Raw genomic sequence first — 25,247 nt, 5'->3', positions numbered from 1 at the left:
ATTGAAAGAATAAGTTAAAGATCACGAAACTGTGAAAATATCTCAAAAAAGAGATAAAGTGTGTGATAAGCACAACACCACCAATGTGCACAAATGCACAAGAACACTTAGAACAAATGTACACGAAGGTACAATAAAGAAACTCAAATGCACAAAGGCATACAAAATATAAAGAATTTTATTGAGAAGAATGGAGAACAAAAGCTCCCCAAGAAGTGAGTTTTACAAAGGGGGAACTCCCCTATTTATAAGAGGAAAAGAAGCCTTGGAGGGGCTCCACTAGCCCCTCCAACGGTTAGAATCTAACCGTTGGAGAGGCTCAACAGCTAGTGTTGAGCCCCCTCCAAATTGACTTTGAGTCAACAAAAAATAAAGAAATAAAAAAGTGAAAAGAAAAAGAAAAGGAAGAAAAGTAAAAATACAAAAAGTATTACAACATATTCATAATTATGAATATGCGCAAAAGGAAGGGAAATGACTAAAATACCCTTGCGGGTTTTACAAGAAAAAAAGAAAACAAATATATTTACATATATATATAAAGATAGATACATATACATTATGTATATATGTATATGTATCTCTCTTTATATATATATATATATATATATATATATATATATATATATATATGTAAATATTTACATAAAGAGAGATACATTTTAACACCCTCCCTCAAACTTAGGGCACAATGACCGAAAGTTTGATAAGGAGAAAGTTGAATCTTGGAGAGCAAAGCGCCTTGGTGAAGAAATCTGCCAACTGATATTCTAAAGTCACATAAGGAAGATCGATGACTTTTTGTAGATATGCCTCTCTGACATAATGGCAGTCCATCTCAATATGCTTTGTCCGCTCATGAAACGTGTGATTCTTAGCAATATAGATTGCACTATTATTATCACAACACAACTTTGTGGGTTCTTGAATTGGAATTCCCATGCCTTGCAGCAACTGATGAATCCAGACAATCTCCATAGTTGTAGAAGTCATGGCTCGATATTCTGCTTCGGTGGACGATAGAGACACCTTTTGTTGTTTCTTACATCTCCATGAGATCAGGGATTCACCTAAAAAATGCAAAAGCCTGTAGTGGAGTGACGATTATTTGGGTCACCTCTCCAATCAGAGTCAGTATATACAATTAAATTTAACTCAGAAGATGAGGAAAGGAAAACTCCCTTGTTTAAAGTTCCCTTTATGTATCTGACAACTCGGAGAACGACACTCATATGAACGGATGTAGGAGCATGCTGAAATTAGCTTGCAGTATGCACGGCATGAGAGATGTCCAGCCTTGTGATGCTAAGATACATTAGAGATCCCACAAGTTGCCGGTAGGGGGTAGGATCCTCCAAAGGTTTCCCATCATCGATCTTCATTTTTTATCCCACAATTTCAGGGGTCTCACAGATTTTATCATCAGTAATACCTGATCTGTCAAGAATCTCACAAGCAAGTTTAGTTTGAGATAAAAAATAGCCTCTATGAGAGTAGGCTACCTCGATACCAAGAAAGTAAGTCAGATACCCCAGGTCTGACATTTCAAACCTTTCTTTGAAAGTGGTTTTAATGTTTCTGATGCCCTTTATGTCACTACCTGTTATCAACATATCATCAACATACAACAGTAAAATCACAATTCCTGCATCAGACTTTTTGACGAACAGAGCAGTGTCAGTGTAGCATGAGGTAAAACCATTTTGAACCATCATACCAAGCCTTAGGGGCTTGTTTTAAACCATAAAGCGCTTTTTGCAAACGAAGGACTTTCCCCTTTGGTACGTTCATACCAGGAGGAGCATCCATGTAGACTTCTTCATTAAGGTCCCCATTTAGAAAGGCATTTTTAACATCCATTTGGTAAATATTCTATTTTTTAATAGATGCAATGGTGATCAAACACTTGACAGTAACCATTTGTGCAACAGGAGCAAAGGTTTTTTTGTAATCGATGTCGTTTCTTGACTATATCCTTTTGCGACAAGACGGGCTTTATATCTTTCGAGAGTGCCATCACTCTTGGTTTTGACTTTAAAAACCCATCTACATCCTATTGTTTTATTTCCTTCTGGAAGACATTGAAAAACCCGTGTTTTGGCTTTGTTGAGGGCTCTAAGTTCGTTGTCCATGGCATCCCTCCACTCTATCATTTCCTTAGCTCCTTTAAAATTTCTAGCTTCTTAATATGAGTGAATGGCACTAAGACATGCCCTATGCTTTGGAGAAAAAGACTCATAGGATATAAATCTAGAAGGATTTTTCCTAGGTCTTTCAGTTCTTCGAGAGTGATTGGAAGATCCACTAAGGTCACTATATTTCTCTATTGCACTTCTAAAAGTGCTTTTATCTCTATGTGTATAGGTCTATGTGTATAGGTAATTGGTTCATTTATCATTTCTTCTTCATCATGAATGGTTTGAGGAATACTTTCACTTATATCCTCATTCTCATTTAATTCATCATCGCTAAAAAAATCTTCATTTCTAGATAATAGTTCAAACAAAAAAAAGTAATCGGCATTATCTTCATGAGTTTTGTGTTCTTCAAACCCACTTATGTTTTCTAAAAAGGTTACATTTCTTGAAACATATAGTTTATCATTTTTAATATCATAACACCTAAAACCTTTTTGGGTTTCCGAATATCCCAAAAATGCACAAGGAATAGCTTTGGGAGATAAATTATCATTCTTATCGGTGAGAACAAAACATTTACAACCAAAAATTCTTAACCTATTGTAATCGAGTTCTTTTTTATACAAGATTTCATATGGAGATATTTGATTCAAGTTTTTGGAAGGAAGTCGGTTGATGAGATAAACCGATGCAAGAGCCGCTTCGGCCCAAAATCTTTTTGGAATTTTTTTAGAAATTAGCAAAGTTCTTGTAGTTTCAATTATGTGTCTATGTTTTCGTTCGGCCAACCCATTTTGTTGAAGAGTTTTGGGACAAGACCTTTGATGAACAATCCCATTATTTTCAATATAACTTTTGAAATCATTTGAGAGATATTCTCCCCCAGAATCGGTTCTAAGAATTTGTAATTTACTATTGAATTGATTTTGTATTAACATGTGAAAAACCTTAAAAGTAGAGAAAACCTCATGTTTATGTTTGAGGAAGTATATCCAACTATACCTTGAGAAATCATCCACATAAATAACATAATACGAAAAACCTCCCTTAGACACAATGGGTGCCGGTCCCCAAACATCCGAATGCACAATTTCGAAAGGCTTAGTTGAAAACATAGTTCTTTGTCCAAAAGGTAAGCTTCTCATTTTACCAAGAATATAATCATTATAATTGAAATTGTCTTTACATAAGGTTTTAGCAAAATGTAAATAAGAAAGCTTGACAATATTTGGATGCCCAAGGCGTTTATGCCAAACATTTATATCTTTATGTTGGACAACATTACAAAAAGAGGTTTTTGGAATTTGAAGAAATTCCATGAGATAAAGATCTCCCTTCCTAGAGCCTTCCCCAATCAACTTCTCGGACCGGCGATCCTGTATCCAACATTTATTTGATGAGAATTTGATATCACACCCATGATCCGATAGTTGAGAGACAGAAAGCAAATTTAAATTTAGTTTTGGTATAAATCTAACTTTAGGAATAGAAAAACCTTGTCTTTCAAAATCACCAATTCCTTTTATTTCAAGAGAAGCCCCATCCGCGGTGGAGACAAAAGAGGGTGACAAATTTTTTGAGTATTTAGAAAGTGCAAAAACATTTGGAGTCATATGAAAGGATGCACCCGAGTCTAAGAGCCAAAGAGTCTTACCGGGAGGAGAGAAGGTGGTCATGGCGGCTCCGAAAACGGATCCTTTGAGGAGTGGTTGAAGAGCTTCCATGATTTGATTGAGAGACAAAGTAGCATGGTTGGAAGTTGATGGACCTTCCTCCTTAGTTGATTGGAAAGTAGTAGACATAGCCACCATCTTCTTCCATTTAGGGCATACCGGTTTAATGTGACCCGGTTCTTTGCAAAAATGGCATATGATCTTACTATAATCTCTTCTTCCATAATGCCCACCATTTTCTCTTCCTCCTTGATTTTTGTTAAAATGAGGGGGTTTATAGGTTTTAACATTATTTCCTGGTCTTGAGACGGCATAAGCACCCTCATCCTCATCTTTAGAGGGAACGGCCAACACACTTAGATTGGTTTTATTCATTCCCAATCTAGTTTCTTCTCCACTTAATTTTGTAAGCACATCTTCTAATGGAGGAGAAGAGAAAGAAGATAAGAGAGAGGATCTAGTTTGTTCAAACTCGGGTCTAAGCCTATTTAAAAAGTTAAAGAAATGATTTTCTTCTAATTGTTTGGCCCTCAATTCAATAGCCTCACCACTCCATTTAGGTTCTTGGAGTGCAAGCTCGTCCCAAATAGTGGATAACTCGGCGAAATACTCTCTAACGGACATTTCTCCTTGTTGAAGGGTTAAAGCCTTCTTTTGGAGATAGTATTTATGGGACAAATCTCTTGAAGTATACATTATTTCAAGATATTCCCATACTTGATATGCCTTTTTGAACTTTAGAATGTTGGCATTAATTTTGGTCTCAACCGAAGAGAAGAACCATGAGAGTATTTTGTAATTTTTCATTTCCCACTCTTCATGCTTCTTATTGTAATCTTCAAAAGCCTTTTCTCTTTCTTCTCCCTCAAGAACCTTGATCTCCCCTCTCTCAAGGATAGTAATTTTAGGTTCGGGAATAGTTCCTTGAACATATCCCCAAAGACCCTTTCCTTTTATATGGGCCTCCATATTCCCGGCCCATACATGATAATTCGTTCCATTTAATTTGAAGCCAAGAGAGAAGTGTGAATCCTTTTCGCCCATTAGAGAGGATACAAAGAGAAATAAATGTGTACCACAATGCGAAATGAGTCCCTTCTTGATGTAGGAAGCTTCTAAAATATAGGATGAAGAACCGAGTCTTCACTCCAACCACCACAACTTAATGACACGCTTTACGAGGTACTCCAACGAATAGAGAATAAAGCACGATCTTCTTTTCCTTTAAGCCTAGCTCTGATACCATGTGAAAATATCTCAAAAAATAGATAAAGTGTGTGATAAGCACAACATCACCAATGTGCACAAATGCATAAGAACACTTAGAACAAATGTACACGAAGGTACAATAAAGAAACTCAAATGCACAAAGACATACAAAATATAAAGAATTTTATTAAGAAGAATGGAGAACAAAAGCTCCAAGAAGTGAGTTTTACAAAGGGGGAACTCCCCTATTTATAAGAGGAAAAGAAGCCTTGGAGGGGCTCCACTAGCTGTTGGAGCCCCTCCAACGGTTAGAATTCTAACCGTTGGAGAGGCTCAACAGCTAGTGTTGAGCCCCCTCCAAGTTGACTTTGAGTCAACAAAAAATAAAGAAATAAAAAAGTGAAAAGAAAAAGAAAAGGAAGAAAAGTAAAAATACAAAAAGTATTACAACATATTCATAATTATGAATATGCGCAAAAGGAAGGGAAATGACTAAAATACCCTTGCGGGTTTTACAAGAAAAAAAGAAAACAAATATATTTGCATATATATATAAAGATAGATACATATACATATATACATTATGTATATATATCTCTCTTTATATATATATGTAAATATTTACATAAAGAGAGATACATCTTAACAGAAACTACTGAAAAGTGAAGCCCACAATCCAAAGGTACCAAGGAAAGTAGGCCATCATTGGTTTTGCTTTTGTTTCTATCTTGAGAGAACAATGCTTGGCAAAAAGTTACTTACATATTACTTAAAACGCAGGCTAGCATTTGGGTTACATGTACAACCACATGAAATGAGAAAAGGATAGGGTAGCATACCAGATCTGCAATATTTCCCACACACTCCCCTTTAGCAGTGACATCACCAATATTTTCTCCTTTGGCAAAAGCTTTGTATATTGGAGCCCTGGTTGATGTTGATGTCACAGCAGCAGCATTCTGCAAGAAAATACATTAGGCAATGCATGATCTCTAATAAACTTTGAAGAAGAGAAAAAGAGGTAAAGAGAGAAGTCTAAAATCGTGTATTAGGTCTAATCTCTACTTGTTTAAATAGAGATCAGCCATAAGAAAGAAATTACATATGGGTCCCTCATTATTTAGAGAATACCAAAAACAGACTTAAGTAAAACTTTAAGAGCTCAATTTATTTAGAGGTCAACTTATTTTAACACTCCCCCTCAAGCTAGAGCATAAATATCAATCATGCTCAGCTTGCCGCAACATTTTGAGAAACTGGACCTGGCAAGAGGCTTTGTAAAAATATCTGCAACTTGATCCTCAGAGATTACATGCTTGGTAGATATATGTCTGGCTTGAACCATATCTCTTATGTAGTGGCAATCAACTTCAATATGTTTTGTCCTCTCATAAAATACCGGATTATTTGCTATATATGTAGCCGCCTTGTTATCACACATCATCACCATAGGAGATGAAACCTTCACTTGAAAATCAGTCAACACAGTTCGAACTCACATCAATTCAACTGCAGTTTGGGCCATAGCCCTATATTCATATTCGGCACTCAACCTAGCGACCACGGTTTGCTTCTTGCTTCTCCAAGAGATTAAGTTTCCTCCAACAAATACACAGAATCCTGTGGTAGATTTTCTATCTTCTACAGACCCAGCATAATCAGCATCAGAGTAAGCAACTACCTTCAGAGTACCCCCCTTTTTGAATAATAATCCTTTTCTAGGGGAAGATTTTAAATACCTGAGTATCATCATTGTGGCATTCCAGTGTATCTCTATCGATTTGTCCATGAATTGGCTAATCTTGCTTACAGCCACAGCAATATCAGGTCTAGTCACTATCACATACAGTAACTTCCCTACCAACAAGCGATAACTCCTGCTATCGACGGGTTTTGACCCCTCATCCAATAAATGAACTTTGTGATCCATGGGAATATTTGCTGGTTTAGCTCCCAACATTCCTGACTCTTTTAATAGATCAAGCACATACTTTCGTTGAAACAAAACCACTCCCTCACTGCTCCTGGCCACTTCTATGCCCAGAAAGTATTTAAGTGTACCAAGGTCTTTGGTAACAAAATGTTTTTGAAGATGAGCCTTTGTAGCTGCAATTTCTTTCATGTTATCTCCTGTAAGGATAATGTCATCCACATATACCACCATAACGACTAGGCCTGAGTTAGTTTTCTTAATAAATAATGAGTGGTCTGACGTTGACCTATCAAAACCAAACTTTGACATCACATCAAACAACTTTTGAAACTATGCACGAGGACTTTGCTTCAGCCCATATATCGCCTTTCTTAATCTGCACACCTTTTGATACTCCCCCTCAACCTCGAACGCAGGAGGTTGTTGCATGTATACTGTCTCAAACAGATCCCCATATAAGAAAGCATTTTTCACATCTAGTTGACACAAACTCCATCCATGGTGAACAACTACCGAGAGAACAAGACGAATGGTGCCCATCCGCGCAACAGGAGAAAATGTCTCAAAGAAATCAACACTATATGTCTGAGTATAACCTTTTGCAAATAACCTGTCCTTATATCTTTCAATTGAACCATCTGAGTTGCACTTAATGGTATATATCCATTTGCATCCAATGATGTCCGCATCCACTGGGGGATCAACAAGGTCCCATGTCTGATGAGATAGTAAAGCGTCAATTTCATCTTGCATAGCCTGCTTCCACCTGCTATCGAGAACGGCCTTGTTATCATCAACATGAATGTCATTGCTATCAGGAACACTTAGCTCAGGAGAAGAAGAGGATGGAGGCTTTGGAGGAGGTGGAGTTCTACGCGCATACACCAATGGAGGATTGTGAAACCGTGAGGTAGGTGGAGATGAAGATGGAGTTGGATTCGGTAATGGGGGCACCGATTCCAAAGGAAAAGGAGGAACAGGAAGAGGAAAGGAGTTATCTTGATCGGTTTGCAACTGAGCACCAGTACTGGAATAATATGGAATAGTCTCCAAGAAAGATACATCTGCACTGACATACTCCCGACGGGAAATCGGATCATAACATTGATACCCCTTTTGATTCTTTGGATAGCCTATAAACATACACTTAGTGGCTTGAGTGGCTAATTTATCACGGTCAGGTCCAAGTCTGTGCACAAAACAAATGCACCCAAATACCTTGGGCGAAAGAGAGAAGAGAGGTACATTAGGATACAGGATTTGCAAAGGAATTTGGTCTTCCACGGATGATGAAGGCATGTGGTTGATCAAATAACAAGCTGTGATAACCGCATCACCCCAATATGAAGCAGGAACATTGGATTGAATCATAAGGGTGCGGGCTACATCAAGGAGGTGCCTGTGTTTTCACTCAGCCACCCCATTTTGTTGGGAAGTATAGGCACAAGTGGTTTGGGGTTGAATGCCATGGTCTCGATAAAATTGCAATAAAGCGTTGGTTTTAAACTCAAGAGCATTATCAGTGCGAATAATCTTGACAACAGATTCAAACTGAGTTTTTATTTCAATAACTAATGATTTCAAGATACTAGGAACTTTGGATCTTTCTTTTATTAAGAATACCCACGACAACTTAGAAAAATCATCAACAATAACAAGGTAATAACGACATTGGGTCCTGGTAGGAATCTTACTGGGACCTCATACATCCGCATGAAGAAGTTCAAAGACCTTATTACTGGACTGACTCTGACTAGAAGGAAACGAACTCTGATGATGCTTGCCCAACTGACATGCTTCACACTGGAATGATGTAGTAGACTGAATTTGAGGAATGACACGACGAAGCTTCGACAATGAAGGATGTCCGAGACGACGATGCCACTGAATAGGACTTGAGGGAGAATCGACTGCAACATAGTTGTTTACCACAGGGTGATGTAGGTAGTAGAGTTCATTTTCTTCATAGCCTCCACCAATCTTCTTCCCCGTCAGCAAATCCTGAAAACGACAACACACAAGATCAAATATCACTCTACAATTTAGATCTTTTGTAAGGCAACTCACTGATAATAAACTTTGAGGGAATGAAGGACATTTTTCAACTGCAAGGAAGAGGATATAGAGACATTTCCCTGACCAAGAACCGGGGAGGAACTCTCATCAGCTAATGAGACTCCCCGATGTACAGTAATAGCCTTTAGATCTGAAAAATTTTGAGAGTTTCCACATAGATGTCTAGATGTCTAGATGCACCAGAGTCAATAATCCACTTACTATCATGGGGAAAAAGATGGTCTCCAGTAGAGTAGGCCACATCAGCAATAGGAGAAGAGAAACTTGAAGGACGATGAGAAACAAGCTCTTCATATTCTGCATGGCTAAGAGTGATAGATTCACTAGGAGAATTGGTTTCATGCTTCACCTCTAGTTTTGTAACATTAGCTTTTGGAACATTTGGCTTCAATGGAGAAAAAATTGGTTGTCCATGTTTATCCCAGCAGTGGTCTTCTAAATCTCCAGATTTTCCATAATAGGTACATTGGAGTTTGCCTCTACCTCCCATACCTCTTCCACGACCTCTGCCTCTAACATGCATAGTATTTCCTCATCCATAACTAGGTGGTACAGCTAAAGTAGATGACTGAGATGCAGGTTGAGATTGTAGAAGAGAGATGGCAAGTCTACTGAATCGATTGTATGCATCAACGAGAGTAGGAACATCTGACCCGGTCAACATTTGAACTTTTGCAACTGAGAACTCTGATGATAGACCTGTGAGGAACCGAGCAACCATAGTCTGTTCTTGATGATCCTTCTGTTTGGAACAACACAGAGGCCTGTGAGCATTCAGTCTTTCAAAGGCTGCCTTAACAGAGGCATAATACTGGGCCAATGATTGATTACCTTTGTTGTAAATTATATATTTCATGTTCAACTTGCAGAATACGACTCACATTGGTCTCTTGAGAGTACGTATCTCGAAGAGTGTTCCACATTTGTTTAGCCGTATTGTAATAAATTAAGCCATCTGCAATATGAGATTCAATGTTATTCATGATCCATGACATAACAATGTCATTATCTTCGTCCCAAGTATTATATTTTCCTGTTTTATCATCAGGTTCAGATTCCAATAGAATATGTTTTCTACGATGTCCAGACACGGACATCATAAAGGTTCTGGACCACTTTGCATAGTTAGTTTCATTTAATTTCACAGAAGAACCATAAGAGAAGGGATTGGCAAAGGCTTTATATTCCCCAATAGCTTCATTCTTATAATCAGATTTTTTAGCATCACCCATAATGAATAACACGAACTAAGAAGCCACAACCAGTGACACTGCTGCAGTAGATGTCCACGTGCACACACAAAAAAAACTTTGTCACAGTTCGTAAATGACCAGATACACCATGAACCGATCCACTATAGAGATCGGCCTTCACCACAACACCCAGATCTGTGATCAGATCTGAATCAAACTGAACATAAGGTAGAAAACCATATGCCGATCCAAAACAAAACGACGATATACGCTTCACAGCCACCTGAACATATGATCAGATCCAAAGAAATATGCAGATCTACGACTATAAAAGTTCCTGGGGGGGGTTTTTTTCGACAGCCAGAACATAAAAGAAGATCCAAAACAAACGACGATATAAGCTTCATATTCAGCTGAACATACGATCAGATCCAAAGAAATAAGCAGATCTATGACTATAAAAGTTCCTGGTATTTTTTTTTTCAACAGCCCGAACATAAAAATTAATGGCGATATAAGATTTTTAATCTTCACAACAACCTGAACATACGATCAGATCCAAAAGAATATGCAGGTCCATGACATACAACAAGATTTTTCTTCACGAAAAAAAAAAACACACACACAAGTCTGGTCGTCACCCACACCCACGACAAAAAAAAAACTGATCGCCACCCACTTCACTACACCATTACTGCACCGTACCTGTACCGACTTCCACCTCGACATTTAGATCTGATTATAGATCTGAGTCATGACTTTTGTCAAACTGCAGATCTGTTATCAGATCTATACCACTCGTTTCCAAAAAAAAAAAATCGAACACACCTTAGGTCTAGTCCTCTTCACGCGATCTGGTACCCTTCACGCAAGCTTTGGCGCAGACCCAGAAGTCATACCCCTTCACACGATCTGGTACCCTTCACGCACACTTTGGCGCAGACCCCGAAGTCACGCCCCCCAAGGTCGATGGCTTTGATACCATGAAGAAGAGAAAAAGAGGTAAAGAGAGAAATCTAAAATCGTGTATTAGGTCTAATCTCTACTTGTTTAAATAGAGATCAGCCATAAGAAAGAAATTACATATGGGTCCCTCATTATTTAGAGAATACCAAAAACAGACTTAAGTAAAACTTTAAGAGCTTGACTTATTTAGAGGTCGACTTATTTTAACAAACTTCATCCAAGAACATAGAAAATAAATTGCATCAGGTAATAACATGCAAAAACAAGTTCCTACTTTAGCAACATTAGCTACACAGGCAAATGGTAGAAAGAGATGAGGCACTGCAGTAGTTGCCAACTCCATCCCAGCACCCAACTCCATCAATAGGTCCCCAGCAAAACGAAGCTGCCAGATATGCACACCTCAAAGTGAATATTTCAGAAATATGGAAAAAAACAACTTAGAAAGAGAATTTAAATCTTATTTACTTGTTTCAGATCATAATCAAACTTATTTCCTTGACGTGAAAAAAGCATCTTTCCGAAACGGCCTGCACCATCCTGTAGAAGATAAAAAAAAAAATCTTATAAAAGGGTTCACATAACATGGAACCCATGGAACTATTTCCAAGAAAACATATACATTTCATATGTAAAAAGTAATAAAACATGGAATGCACGTAAAGAACCTCACTTTTGAGCTGACACCAGCCATGGTAATTTTTGAAAGTGAATCATTCCCTGATGTTCCATATGTTAGATCTCCCCCAAATGCGATACATGCTGTTTGCATTAAAATTTTTATTTTACAGCCAAAGCAACTTTGCATCTCTCCGTTTATGAATTTGGATCATCTAGGACTTTCAAAGGTACCTACAACAGTTTTTGTTTCCGGATTGTGTTTCAAAGGATGTTGTAGTTCATCATTTCATGTTGAGTGTTTTATTTGTTTGCTTTGGACCCATCTTGGCTTGTTTTCAATTTCGCATGGATATTACGTTTTAACTCCCATTCCCTATCCCTCTTCCTTAAAACTCCACAAAAAAGTAATCTTATGCCATAATCATATCCCTGTGATAAAGCCACAGTCTGATTAGAATCTTCAGTTGATGGTGCGATCATTTTTTTATTTTTCACAGCCTTGTGTTTGCTTTTCCTCTGGTTGAGCTCATTGCCGTCCGTGTGCTTTACTGGATGAAATCTAGTGTTCTTAGCTAACACTATCAGTGACGAACTTGAACTCTTGTTTGAATGTTCAGCATCTTGACTGGTGATTCCAATGGCATTCCCCAAGACTGGTTTTTGTGTCTGGTACTTTGTTTGGAGCTGCTTGACAGGGAAGATGCAAAGTGCATATATATCTCCTCAATGGTAATTGGAGGAGTTACATTATTCTCTTCTCTAACTTCAGTAGGCAGTATCAGATCCCTTGGTGGTTCTAGAGAATCTGGTAGGTCTGGTATGCATTGTATAATTCTGGATGACAGTTTTTAATCTACATGCATCATAGTCCTCCTGATCCCAAGCACTCTGTTGTCCAATTCCTTCTTTTCTGTCTCTTCTTTTCCAGTTATGCCATTGAATGATGAACTGTTTGTTTTCTAAGTGCCTATTAAGTATCCTCCATTTTCCATCATCTCAGGGACATCCATACTAGGACCAAAAAGTTACCACTGTAGCTACTTTTGTGATGATTTTTATGTTTGGAATCAATATATAAAGCTGTTAGGAACAACCAACGTAAAAAAGGCTGTGTTTACCCAACAGAAATTGAAAAAGTCTACCTTGAGAACCCAGTTAACAGCAATAGCTGCAGAAGTAGCTCCATTTCCAGATATGCCAACCGAATGCAACAATGAATGTGTTGTAAAAACACCCATAGCTCCACCAAAGAAATGCTTCATAAAATGTAGTATGTTAGCACCAAGCTGATAACCAGAAGAGAAGAGATTAACAAAATTTAGAAAAGCACTATCTATGTTTGGCGTGGAGGTTTTACCTACTGTCATCCTCACAGGAGTTAAGCAAAAATGATTACTTAGAACAAATTTTAGACAAAAACAAAAAGAAAAATAACAGTGCAATGAAAAATGCAGCTTGACACAAAAACACATGATGCCAATACCTAAGCTCAGTAAATATCCAAGAAAAGATCACTATCAAAGACACAAGTTCCACAATGGGTAATAATATACCTTCAAAGCTCTCCATTTCATGTAAGGTACATAGGAGGAGCTGACACTATCTGGAAATCCTTCTGGTAGTACATAAGACCTGACAAAAGAAACTAGCTCCTGCAACAAGAGAAACTACAAACTCTCAGCGTCAAACACTATGTAGAAGAAAGAAATGAGTGATCCTACAGAGAAAAATAACAAGGACAATAAGTTTTGTACTGCACGAGCAAACATACAAGCTGCATGGATCAAAGTTAATTGGAAAGTGGTTTTTCACAAGAAATGAGCAGGCTTGAGGCTCAAGGCAAGGTGGAGGCTTTTCATTTCATTTACACCAGTTGTGCAAATATTATGATTTTTCAAATTAGAGTTTTGTGATATTTCTATTATGAAAATCCTGCTCAAGTTTCATTTCCCAAAGTTATCATCATAAAAATTACTTACCTTGCACCATGTGGGATGCCTTCATGTTCCCTGCTCTATGCATCTAGGCATTACTTCTGTGTGTGTACATATACATGTATTTATGTATGTATGTATGCATGCATGCATAAATGAACGTGTGCTGGTATTTATGTTTGTCTTGGAGTCTCTTATTAGTCTATAGCCTAACTCAGTATTAGTAATGAAATCAGTGGTTAGAGTGGCCCAAAGATAGACGAGAAAGAGAAAAACCATCCTTGACAAATGCAATGATGTTAAGATTAGCTCCTAATGACTTCTTCAGGCTGATGGTTGTCCACGAGAGTCACTCGAGCCTTAAGAAGAAACAGGCGTATCAATCTCAGAGCACACATCTAATTGGACTTATTACTTGTTTCAAATTGGTTCTTAGAAACCCAAAAAGACAACCAGAGCATAAGAACTCATGCAGTGTCTGGTAAGAAAACAAGCAAAGCAAAACACTCGAGCAGTCCCACTTACTTTATTTAAAGCTCATGTCTATCATAGTATCATAAAATTCCTCTAAACCTTCCAATATGTGCCACAATACCGATTTGGACCCGCGGGTTTGTCAAATTTCACACATAGACACAGAAAAGCACCATTTCCTACTCGCTATTTAATCATTTAGGAAGATGCCACAAAATGCCATAGAGAATGCCTCAAACTATGGTTCCAAATGCACAATTGAGCTAAATTCAGAAGCTCAAATGAATGGAAAAAAAAAAGTAAAGAAAAGATGATATACATTCTCACCAAAAGGTTAAAACACATATAAAGTAAAACAGCCACTAAATTGAACATCAATACCCATACAAACTTCCAAATTCTGGAGAATAAACGAACTTAGAACCATCGAAGAAAAAATCGACCCCTACAAATTCCGAAAATCCACAAGCGATGGCAAACTTTAGAATCAAAACGAAGAAATAAACACAAATTCCGGTCGGTGACCTCGCATTTCAACAAGGAAGCAACGCACTTCAACAAGATCGACCATAAAAATCCTCCATATCAAACCAAAACTTAAAAGCGCAAAATGCAGAACGAAAAAGGAAAAAGGCGAAGGGGATCACATCGATGGGGTTCTTGGGCGTCTGGAGAGCGATAGCATGCATCGAAAGGCTGAATCTCCCCAACGGATCCGCCTCGACGACGTAGTTCCACCTACGACCGTCCAATTCCTCAGAACAAATCACTCTGGTCTCCGGCCTCGCCTCGCCGACGAGTCCCAACCGCATCTCGGGGCGGACGAGGGCCGCCTCCGGTGCGTCGAGGCTCGCGTTGGCGGAGGCGAGGTTCGCGCTGAGCCGCATCGTCTCCCTCACGAGCATTCTCGCGTCCTGGCTGCCCGCGAGCGTCTGAGCCGTCGCTTGCTTGTACCGGATAGGGGCCATGGCAGCTGGCTTCCTTCCTTGTTTGGCTTAATTACAGTGTAAGAAGAAGAAGAAGAAGAAGGAAGATGGATCATTGGTTTCGTCGTGGTTTCTGCAGCAGCAGCACCTCCAGTTGTCCACCCATGGCGGAGCCAACGAGTGAACGGGCGGCTGAGATAGCGCGCGACTTTTTTTCTTTTCTTTTTTTAAGGCAAGCTGAGGTTAGGCAGACCACTACCAGTTACACAACATACCATTGGGTTTTGAACTTGCAACGTCCCAACATATATGGTGACCTACACTGACTAACAACTCCTACGCGCTTCTCGCTCATCTGGTAGGAGCGACCTGTTAATGTCACCAAGTTAAACGGATGTCATAAGTTCGAAACCTGTGGGTGGCGTCCATTTACAGAACTGAGCCTACTCTTAAGTGGGAAAGGGAGACCACAGACCACATGGAACCGGTGGCCCGCCTGTGGTCGATAATGGAAGGAATTTTCTCATCGATTCACCAAAAAAAAAATCTCCATCGCCAGAACATTGGCTGGTCTTTGGTATGAATTTTCTTGGAGAGATTTTAGAAGGAGAATCCTTTCCTACTACTAAAAACAATTTTTGACAAGCAAATTCTAAAACTAAATTTCTCAGGTATGACAATTTTCTTGAAGAAAGCTTTCTTCACGTAGGGATACGTTTGAAAATGAGGAAATGATGGGAAAATTGCAATTCAAAAAGGAAAAGTAGCAACTTTTTTAATTCATTTTAAGTACTAGAAATTTTTTCAAATGAACAATTTTCTATTTTGTCATGATTTTGATAGATAAAAAATCTTCATCTCTTGAAATGGAGAATTTTTTTCTATCAAAAGTTTTTTGTTTTAGGTACAGTTTTCACCCTAGTCCAAGTATACTAATATTTTTTTCAACTGGCTTTCTCATGTTACACAAGAGAAAACTTTTTATTAAAACAAAGTTATTGTATCAAAACTTCTCATAAGCAACATTCTACTTCGTATGAGTTTTTCCCCATAGATTTTTTTAGTGTAAGTTTATTGGATGCATGGTGAGGCTTGCACAAAAAGATCAGACATTTTTTTTCACAACTTTCTCCATACAAATAAATACATTTATAATGCACATAAGCCATTGATTGAAAAAAATTGAATCTTTTCAAGCTTAAATTTTAGCTAGAAAAAGCCATGAATTCATGGATCAAACGACTGCCTGGTCAGCCTCACGAGTTCAAAACCTCTTGGAGTTGTCCCTTTAGCTTGCCTACAGTGGAACAGCTGGTTTTAGACATTCTAGATCAGTTGGCCAAGTGAACTGGTGTCTATGTAATCATAAAAAGACGACCAATTATTTGTTTCTAGTTGAAAATATATATAACTTTCATGATCCTGACCTCGGAGTTTTACGCTGCAGTAGGTATGACAGGCGTCTTCATGTCGGTGCAGTTTTTTCGAGTTATAAATCCAAAAAAATAAAACTTTCATGTTTTTTCTTATGAAAAGAAAGCCCACATGTTGCTCCAAATAATTCATTTTGAACAATCATTCTTAAATATTCATGGCATTTAAAAACCAAATAAAAAACTTAAATTCTAAAAAAAACAAAGATTTAGATGTTTAACCAACGGAGGGCTCCGCTTGTCTGGCAGGACCGGTTAGTGCATGTTACCTTGTATTGAAAAGTTGCACGTTTGAATCTCTATGGTATAGTTGTATTTAACTCGTAGGGGTCTCTCTAACCCCAACTTTCTCTGTCAAAAAAGAAGATTTAGATGCTCGTTAAGTGATAAGCAAAATCAAGCATTCATTAATGAAATTATAATAAATGATATATAAAAAGAAAAATAACACAAAACCCCAAAAATTATAATTAAACATTCTGACACTCGTTGGTTTGAATGCACCGTGAGCCTATGGGATAGGTGTTGTTAACATACCAAATAAAAAACTGGTTTTCATCTCTTTCAAATAGTCAACTCTATTGCCTTAGAGGCATGTTTTCTGTAAACCCCAGTGTGGTGCTTGGGTTCTTGAAACCATGGGTTGCCCAATAGAAGCAGGTAACATGATTCTAAATTAACCAAATTAATAAGATTTATATTCTCATCCAGTGTTTGGCTACCTTAGAGATGTTAGATGATACAAACTTTGTGGACTATTGTTGTTAAAACATACAACGTTCTTTATCATGCTATGAGTAGTAATAGCTCGATAATCCTCCGCCTACAAGAATTAGAGGACATGTACTACCAAAATTAAATCCTAGGCGGATAGGTCCAAAAACTTCTGCTGAAGTTTGATACATCTTGTTATCTCGACCTCTAAGACTTATCTCTCAGTCATTATACTGTCTCTTTTGGAATCTAATCCAGATAGTCAACTAGAGTATTAAACTACTCAAAGAATAATAGACTCTCAATTGATCTCATCTGTATCAATGTATTTGTACTGCGTATACCCGCAGGTGTTTAATCAAGAGAAACAAAATCATTATTGTATAGTTTTATATTCTGCTTATGACATTGCTTACATGAATGAAATGCCTACTATTATGCGTGTGTCAAATATTCTTCTTATGAACTTCAATGTATTTCTAGTTTGTATAAACTTTATTATGTTCTTATGTGTTGGCATTTATTTATATGTCTTGGAAGGAGATTTTCTATTTGGGCTTGTGAAATTTGGCCCCTCTAAATAATAAATATTCTTTAGGTCAGGAATAATGATTCAAAGTTGTCGTGAGGTACTAGGATCGGATTTGTGATGTTCATCTTTTTCTTGCCGATCTGAGTAGTTGATTTGATGTTTCTTATTATATTTTAAAACTCTTTGATGTAATGGTTATTAAAACTTGATGAAATGGCTTTATTTTTAGTAGCTTGGTCCAAGATGCACGAATCTATAATTTGTTATGATTTTTCATCTGCAATTAATTGTTTTTGTTGTGTGTTTAAAAAAAAATCCTAAAAAATTGGATTAAATTTTGGGGTGTAACATATAAGGTGTAGGCTTGAGGGTTGGACCCTTCCTAAGCTGAGAGGGGAGAGAGGTGCATGTTGTGCAATGTGCACTGAAGGCTACCAAAAGATGATGAATGGCCAGATGTCCAAAGGAGTGGTGCAGGCCAACATTGGAGTTTCAAGGGGAGACAAAGAGGACATGTGCGGACGGTAAATGGCCTGAGGGTGGACCAATAGAGGCAATGGTGTCTCAGTCTCCTCTGGTCTGGTGGCATTGAGGCAAGAGATTGGTGGCAAGGTGGGGTCAGTAGGGGAATCCCGAGAGAGTTAGAGTGAGAGGTGGAGACAGGGGGCACACATATTGTGTCGTGCCAATCTGACCATTGGGTCAGGCCAAGGTGTTGCCACTCTGACCCAAGGCACCTCTAATAGGTGTCGTGGGACATGGGTTGGGCACCGGATATCCCCTTGAATTTGTTCGGGTCAGGGTGAGCACGCGCCCACCTTCCCATAAAGTAGCTTCGCCTTTGGGTTAAGCCCAACCAACTAAGTAAATGGGCTTAGGCTTTTGTGTAAAGTATGCAAAGTCCAACATACATGGACATTAACTGGGTTGGGCCTAAAGGGCTCGGTTCTGAGCCCACTTACAACCAAGTTAGGTTGGGCTCATGCACAAATATAGGTCGGGCTTGTCAGGCCACGATGTCCACCCTTATTTGTCTCGCATGGGGCCTTTATGCTTTAAGGGTTCAAAGTTGTCCCAAGCATATTTCGTTCTTAATGGCAACCATGTAAAGAGTAAAATGGAAGTGTGGCTACAGTTTTTTTTTTTTTGAGGGATTGGCAAGATGGGGTTAGCCAGAGCCTAACCAAAGTACAAAATTTATTAGAAACACATTACAACGACGAAGGAAACCAGTCAGGTGGTTTATTCTTCTAAAGAAAGAAAAATACTCAAAGCAAAGATTTACGTGGTTCGGCTATAGCCTACTCCACGGGAGAAGAGAGGGAGAGATTGTTATTCATTGTGTCTTAATGAAGATCACCGCAGTGATACATATAGTTACAATGAATGTAGGATGTCAATACTAAAGCAACTTATTTTAGCAACTTCCAATTTCCAATTTTCTGAAGTAGCAATTACTAAAAAATGTGGTCAATCATATCAACCCACAAATAGCAACAAAATTCTCCAAAAATCTCCCTTCTCCACCAACACTCTCCCTCAAGTTGGTGCAAAAATATCGATAGAGCCCAACTTGGACAATATCTTTTGAAACTTGGTAGAGGGTAATCCTTTAGTGAAGATATCTGCTAAGTGTTGGTCAATACGAACAAAAGGGGTACAAATAACATTAGCTTGAACATTTTCTCGAACAAAGTGATAATCCACCTCAATATGTTTAGTTCGCTCATGATAGATTGGCTTTGAAGCAATGTGTATTGCAACTTGATTATCATAAAACATTCTTGTTGGTTGAGATGAACCAAAACCCAAATCCTGCAATAAAGCTCGAAGCCAAATAACCTCACTAGTGGTTGATGCTATCGCTCGATATTCAGCTTCTGCACTTGATCAAACAACAACATTATGTTTTTTACTTTTCTATGTTACCAAGTTACCTCCAACAAATGTACAATATCCTTTGGTAGATCTTCGATCAACTGGACATCCAGCCCAATCAACATCAGTATAGGCAATAATGGAACTATGTCCATTCTTACGCATCCAAATACCTCTTTTTGGTGACCCCTTCAAATATTGTAGAATTCGGTTGACTGCATTCATGTGATTGACTCTTAGTGCATGCATAAATCTACTGACCAAACTAACAGTATAAGAGATATCTGGTTGAGTAATGGTTAAATAAATTAGTCTGCCAACTAATCTTTGAAATTGACCAATATCAGACAATAATTCACCATCATTACTAAGCTTAGCACCATTGTCAGTACGAGTGTATGAAGGTTCTACTCCTAATTTTTCAGTTCCATGTAACAGATCTAACATATATTTTCGTTGATTAAAAAATATGCCTTTTTTTGAGTAGGCAATTTTTAATCCAAGAAAATATTTTAAAATGCCCAAGTCTTTGATAGCAAATTGCTTATGTAAAAGAGTCTTGAGCTTTGACATTTCACATTGATCATTGTCGGTGATCACAATGTCATCAACATAAACCAGAACAACATTAGTACCATAAATACCTTTCTTAACGAATAGAAAATAGTTTGAAGCACTTCTTTTGAGCCCATTAATTACGAGAACAGAACTTAGTTTTGCATACTAGGCTCATGGTGATTGTTTTAGTCCATAAATTTTTCTTTTCAGTTTGCACACTAAGCCAGTTTTGGATTTCTTTGGGTGACCAGGTGGTACACTCATACAAACCTCTTCTTCAAGATCACCATGCAGAAATGCATTTTTAACATCCATCTGAAATAATTTTCAGTCATGATTTACTGCTAGAGATATAAAGACTCGAAACGTGTTCATCTTCACAACAGGCACAAATGTCTCTTTGTAATCTTTTCCATAAGTTTGAGTAAAACCCCTAGCAACAAGTCTCGCCTTATGTCGTTCCAGAGTTTCATCACATTTATATTTTATTTTGTATACCCAATGACACCCAACTGTTTTCTTCCTTGGAGGCAATCTAACAATGTCCCATATTTTATTCTCATCAAGGGCCTGCAATTCTTCATTCATAGCATTTTTCCAAACATTATTGAAATTAACTTCTCAAAAAGACTTTGGTTCTACTAGATACTGCACTCAAAAAAAGCATAGTAAGATTGACCAACATTATCATATATGAGATAAGATTTTATAGGGTAAGAGACAATATGATAAATGACAAAATCTTTCAATCTTTTTCGGAGGACAGGTCTCTCTGTTTGATCTCCATTGAATTTGAGGTGCTTCTATTTAAACTATTGTTTCAACTGGAGGAGTTGCTTCATTCTCTAGATGTATAACATCTATATTTAGGGCAATGACATCATACGTAATTGTTGGAAGCGATACCAAATCCGACACGTACTCTCCCTGAGACTGATTCCCACAATCACTCTGTGCTTGGATATATAGTTCAGTTTCAGCAAACCGTAAATCATGAGAAATAACAAGCTTTTGGGATGCCACATCATAACAAATATACCATTTTTTGTAGAAGAATACCTAAAAAATACACACTGATTTGATCAAGCATCCAACTTATCATGATGGATTGCTTGTTGGTGCACGTAACAAACACAACCAAACACCCGCAAATGAGATATGTCAGGTGTTCGATTCTTCAAAACTTTCAAAGGTGACTTAAAATTGATTACTCGACTAAGAAGTCGATTAATCATATATATTGCAGTTAAAACTCCATGAGACCAATACCTTTTTGGGACATTCATTTGAAACATAAGATCTCTCGTGACTTCAAGAATGTCTCGATTTTTTCTCTCTGTCACCCCATTCTGTTGTGATGTTCCAATAGAACTAGTTTGGTGAATAATTTATTGGCTCTAAAGAAATTCAAAAAAATGATCCCTTAGTGTATTTTGTACCATTGTGAGACCTGAAAATCTTAACCTTGGCATTGAATTGAGTAAATACCATATTATGAAAAACTTTGAAAGCAAATAACACCTCATTTTTTATTTTAGCAAGTATAACCATGTAGCACGAGATCGATCATCAATAAATAACACAAAGTATGTATATCCATCATATTAATCAATTGGAGCAGGACCCCATAAATCAGAGTGGATTAGTTCAAAGGGCTCAACAGACATAGACATAGAACTAATGAATGGTAAGCGAGTTTGTTTGGCAATTTGACAAACATCACACACACTAGACTCAATTGAAATGAAAGGAAAAAGACTTAACGAAACATGGTTGGATGGATGTCCAAGCCGTTTATACAAGATGTGACTTTCCACACAGCTATTGGTATGACACGCTTTATTAGTGGGTTTGAGCAAGTACAATCTATGTGAATAAATTCCTTCACCAATCGTCTTCTTCAACTTTCAATCTTGAAATATGACAGAATTAGGAGAGAAAATAACATCACAGTTCAAGAAATTAGTAATTTTTTCAACAAAAAGAAGTTGAGTTGGAAAGGACGGAACAACAAGAGCATCGAAAGTAATACTAATTAGAAAAAAATCAATTTTGCCACTTCCTAACACAGGAACTGTAACTCCATTAGCAACAAAAACATTATGCTTATCAAACCTAGGAATAAATTCATGCATAGATGGATTATTGGCCATGTGATCAGTTGCTCCAAAATCAATAATCCGAGAATTAACTTTAAAAGACAAAGTAAGGCAAGCTTGTAAATTACCTTCAGCAAGGGTAGAGGCAGAAGAACTTTGTTCAAAAGACATAGACTTACTGATTTGTTGGAGAAGATGATTCAACTGATTCACTGAGATGGATGTATCAACTACTACAACATGATCTCTCTTATTCTTATCAAAAATCAGTTTGAGGTGAGGATATAATTCCCAACATCGATCCTTGATGTGCCCATTTTTACCACAATGATCACAATGGTAAGACTCTTTTTTTCTTTTATTTCGATAAGTATTCTTTCCTTTTTCAGTACCAAAAAAATTTCTTTTATTGTCTTTCTCTACCAAAAGAGTATTTGATTCAACTTTCTGAGATGGAAATTTTAATTCAATATTCATAATCTTCTTTCGAGTTTCTTCACGTTAAATAATGACACAAACACTGAAAAAAGAGGGAAGGATAGCATCCATAAGAATATTACTCCTGATATTTTCATATTCAGGTTTCAGGCTATTGAGCAATAAATTTTTTTTATCTTCCTCCACCCTTCGCAAGTGTGTCTTGGCGTCAATAGTACATGGACGATATATGTTCAATTCGTCTCATATTCTTTTCAAATTTCCAAGATGTTCATTGAATGTTTTTTCATCTTATTGTGCTGCTGCAATCTTAAGCTTAAGTTCAAATATGCGAGTAGTATTATTTTGACTGCCGTACAACTCTACTATATAATCTCACAATTCCTTTGCAGATTCAAAGAAGGTAAAAATTTCAAAAATTTGAGGTTCCATGGAATTGAGAATCCAAGATCAAACAAGTTGATAACTAGAAATTCAATATTCATAATCATTATCATAGATGCTGGACAAGTTTTCGTTTCATTGATGAAACCCAACTTTTTCTTACCACCAAGAGACAATGTCATTGCTCTCGACCAATGTATGTAATTAATATCATTCAAGAGAACAGAGGAAAGCTTCTAACCAGGATTATCGTCTGATTCACCAATTGGTAAAGAGAGGAACACGATCAAGCACAAAAAAAAAAAACAAGAGCAAAAAAAACCAAATCTGCTGACTTTGTAGAAATACAATTCTGTAGAACCTTGCAGAAAAACAAAAAAAATGAAGACAACACCTTGTCTTCCTTCTCAAAGCAGAAAATTTTCTGGAGCTAATTTTGTGTTCAAGAAGTGCTGAAGACTAGTGGGTACATGTAACATAGGTAGAGTAATCAGACTTTTCTGCGAAGAATTGCCTTAGATTTGTCGGGTGGAATAACAATCTGGATTTATGTTACACACTGCATTACAAAGACGACACCTATGTGTATGTATTTATATATAATATAGATAAAAATAAACTTGATTAAGGTTAACTGAATTTATTTTCGGATAGAAATCAACTTCAATGCATTAGACTTCACCTAACACAAAGGAAGTTGTGTTCAAGTATCGCACCCTCCTGTGTGCAGATGCGACACGGGTGTGGTGCCTTATTAAAAGAGTCTGTGTGACATAAATGTCAAGTCCAACATCTAATGCCTAATGAGAGAAAGAAAAGGAGGGATCACATGGGGAGCAAGTCTCTCTCTCTCTCTCTCTCTCTCTCTCTCTCTATATATATATATATATATAGAGAGAGAGAGAGAGAGAGAGAGAGAGAGAAACTGATAGAAGAAACTTTTTCATTGGATATTACAGTGAACAAAAAAAGAAACAAAAAATATGGTATTTCTATGATAAAGTTTGAAATAGATCACAGTCGGATTCTCTTGTAGGGATTGAAGTATAAAACTGACAAATATGATATGGGTTTAACCTTGCAGGGAAAATTGTAATAACAGATCCCTGATGTCCGTTAGTACGATATAATTAGGGACCAGATCCTTGATACAGGAACCAATCTCATGAAGGCACGTGTCCGCTCAATACAGTAAGCAAGCATGAGATCTTTCAATGGAAAACGTGCAAACCTCATTAGATTGTCTTATTACTCAGAGCTCTATGGGATGGCCGGACGACCAAATCCCATCTCTTACTGCATGTTGTTATGATGTAATTCGTGGGCAACATGAGTGGATATCATACTATCATAGCTCGAAGTGCAAGCAACTGTTACGAGTGTGTCCGAAAGCATTTAGGTTGTCTGCAACTGCAGTCCCTGCAGTCCCTAGTGATCCATTGATTCATTGGGTTAAACTACTTCCAATTTCTGGGTCCAACACCTATGACATAAAGATGCACTAGACTCGTTTGTTTCATTTCCATGTAAAGGAAAGGTTTACATAGGAATGTGCACTGGTTTCTAAAAAGGTACTGTCCCTTTAGCCCGTGTGAAAGTTTTTCATGTGAAAGCTTTCATGGAAGGAGGTGCTAATGGATTTACATGTAAAAAGTAGTTGGTGGTGGAAAAAACTGGAGCCCACTTGTGCTGGCATGTTATGTTTGTTTCATTCGTGATGGAAAAGGATTACATCGGGTTGCCAACTCAGCATTCTTCCGTGTAAGTTGCATGAAGCAACCGAGAGGGTTCATTTGTTTCAAGTAGTTTTTGTAGGAAATTGTTGAGCTTGATTTCTCTTTCCCACCCACCATGGATGAAACAAACTTCATACCATCATGGAAAAAAAGTGTTCTGCTGGCACAAATAAACCCCAATTCTACCACCTTCCTCTTTCATGTTTTAATCCCTTCATAGCTCTCCAAACATAAAACGACTTTCAAGGGAGGGCTGAGTAGTTCCCATGAAAAATCTTTCCCTTCCATGGGAATGAAACAAAAGAGGTCATAGTTATCGTTCTAATTTTAAA

At 37.5% G+C, this 25,247-nt stretch overlaps 1 protein-coding gene across 2 annotated transcripts in view; it reads right to left on the bottom strand.

Moving 5' to 3' along the window:
• Nucleotides 1-15,323, bottom strand: part of LOC149848438 (protein root UVB sensitive 6-like) — a 32,938-nt gene extending 17,615 nt beyond the window's left edge. Inside the window, exons 1-6 of one of the 2 annotated variants that reach the window (XM_089995443.1) lie at nucleotides 14,865-15,323; nucleotides 13,363-13,461; nucleotides 12,952-13,095; nucleotides 11,657-11,728; nucleotides 11,463-11,573; nucleotides 5,860-5,979 (exon numbers count right to left, since the gene is read on the bottom strand). In XM_089995443.1, coding sequence (XP_089851569.1) covers nucleotides 5,860-5,979; nucleotides 11,463-11,573; nucleotides 11,657-11,728; nucleotides 12,952-13,095; nucleotides 13,363-13,461; nucleotides 14,865-15,185 — 867 coding nt within the window. In that variant the 5' untranslated portion in view covers nucleotides 15,186-15,323. The remainder of the gene's footprint in view (nucleotides 1-5,859; nucleotides 5,980-11,462; nucleotides 11,574-11,656; nucleotides 11,729-12,951; nucleotides 13,096-13,362; nucleotides 13,462-14,864) is intronic. The other variant, XM_089995452.1, reaches the window with a different exon arrangement.
• Nucleotides 15,324-25,247: the final 9,924 nt, after the last annotated feature.

The sequence above is a fragment of the Nuphar pumila genome, chromosome 1 (genome assembly GCF_984573655.1).
Source record: "Nuphar pumila chromosome 1, dmNupPumi1.hap1.1, whole genome shotgun sequence".
In the NCBI taxonomy this organism is placed as follows: Eukaryota; Viridiplantae; Streptophyta; class Magnoliopsida; order Nymphaeales; family Nymphaeaceae; genus Nuphar; species Nuphar pumila.
The sequence above is the reverse complement of the archived record's forward strand: the minus strand, read 5'-3'. Positions and strand labels throughout refer to the sequence as shown.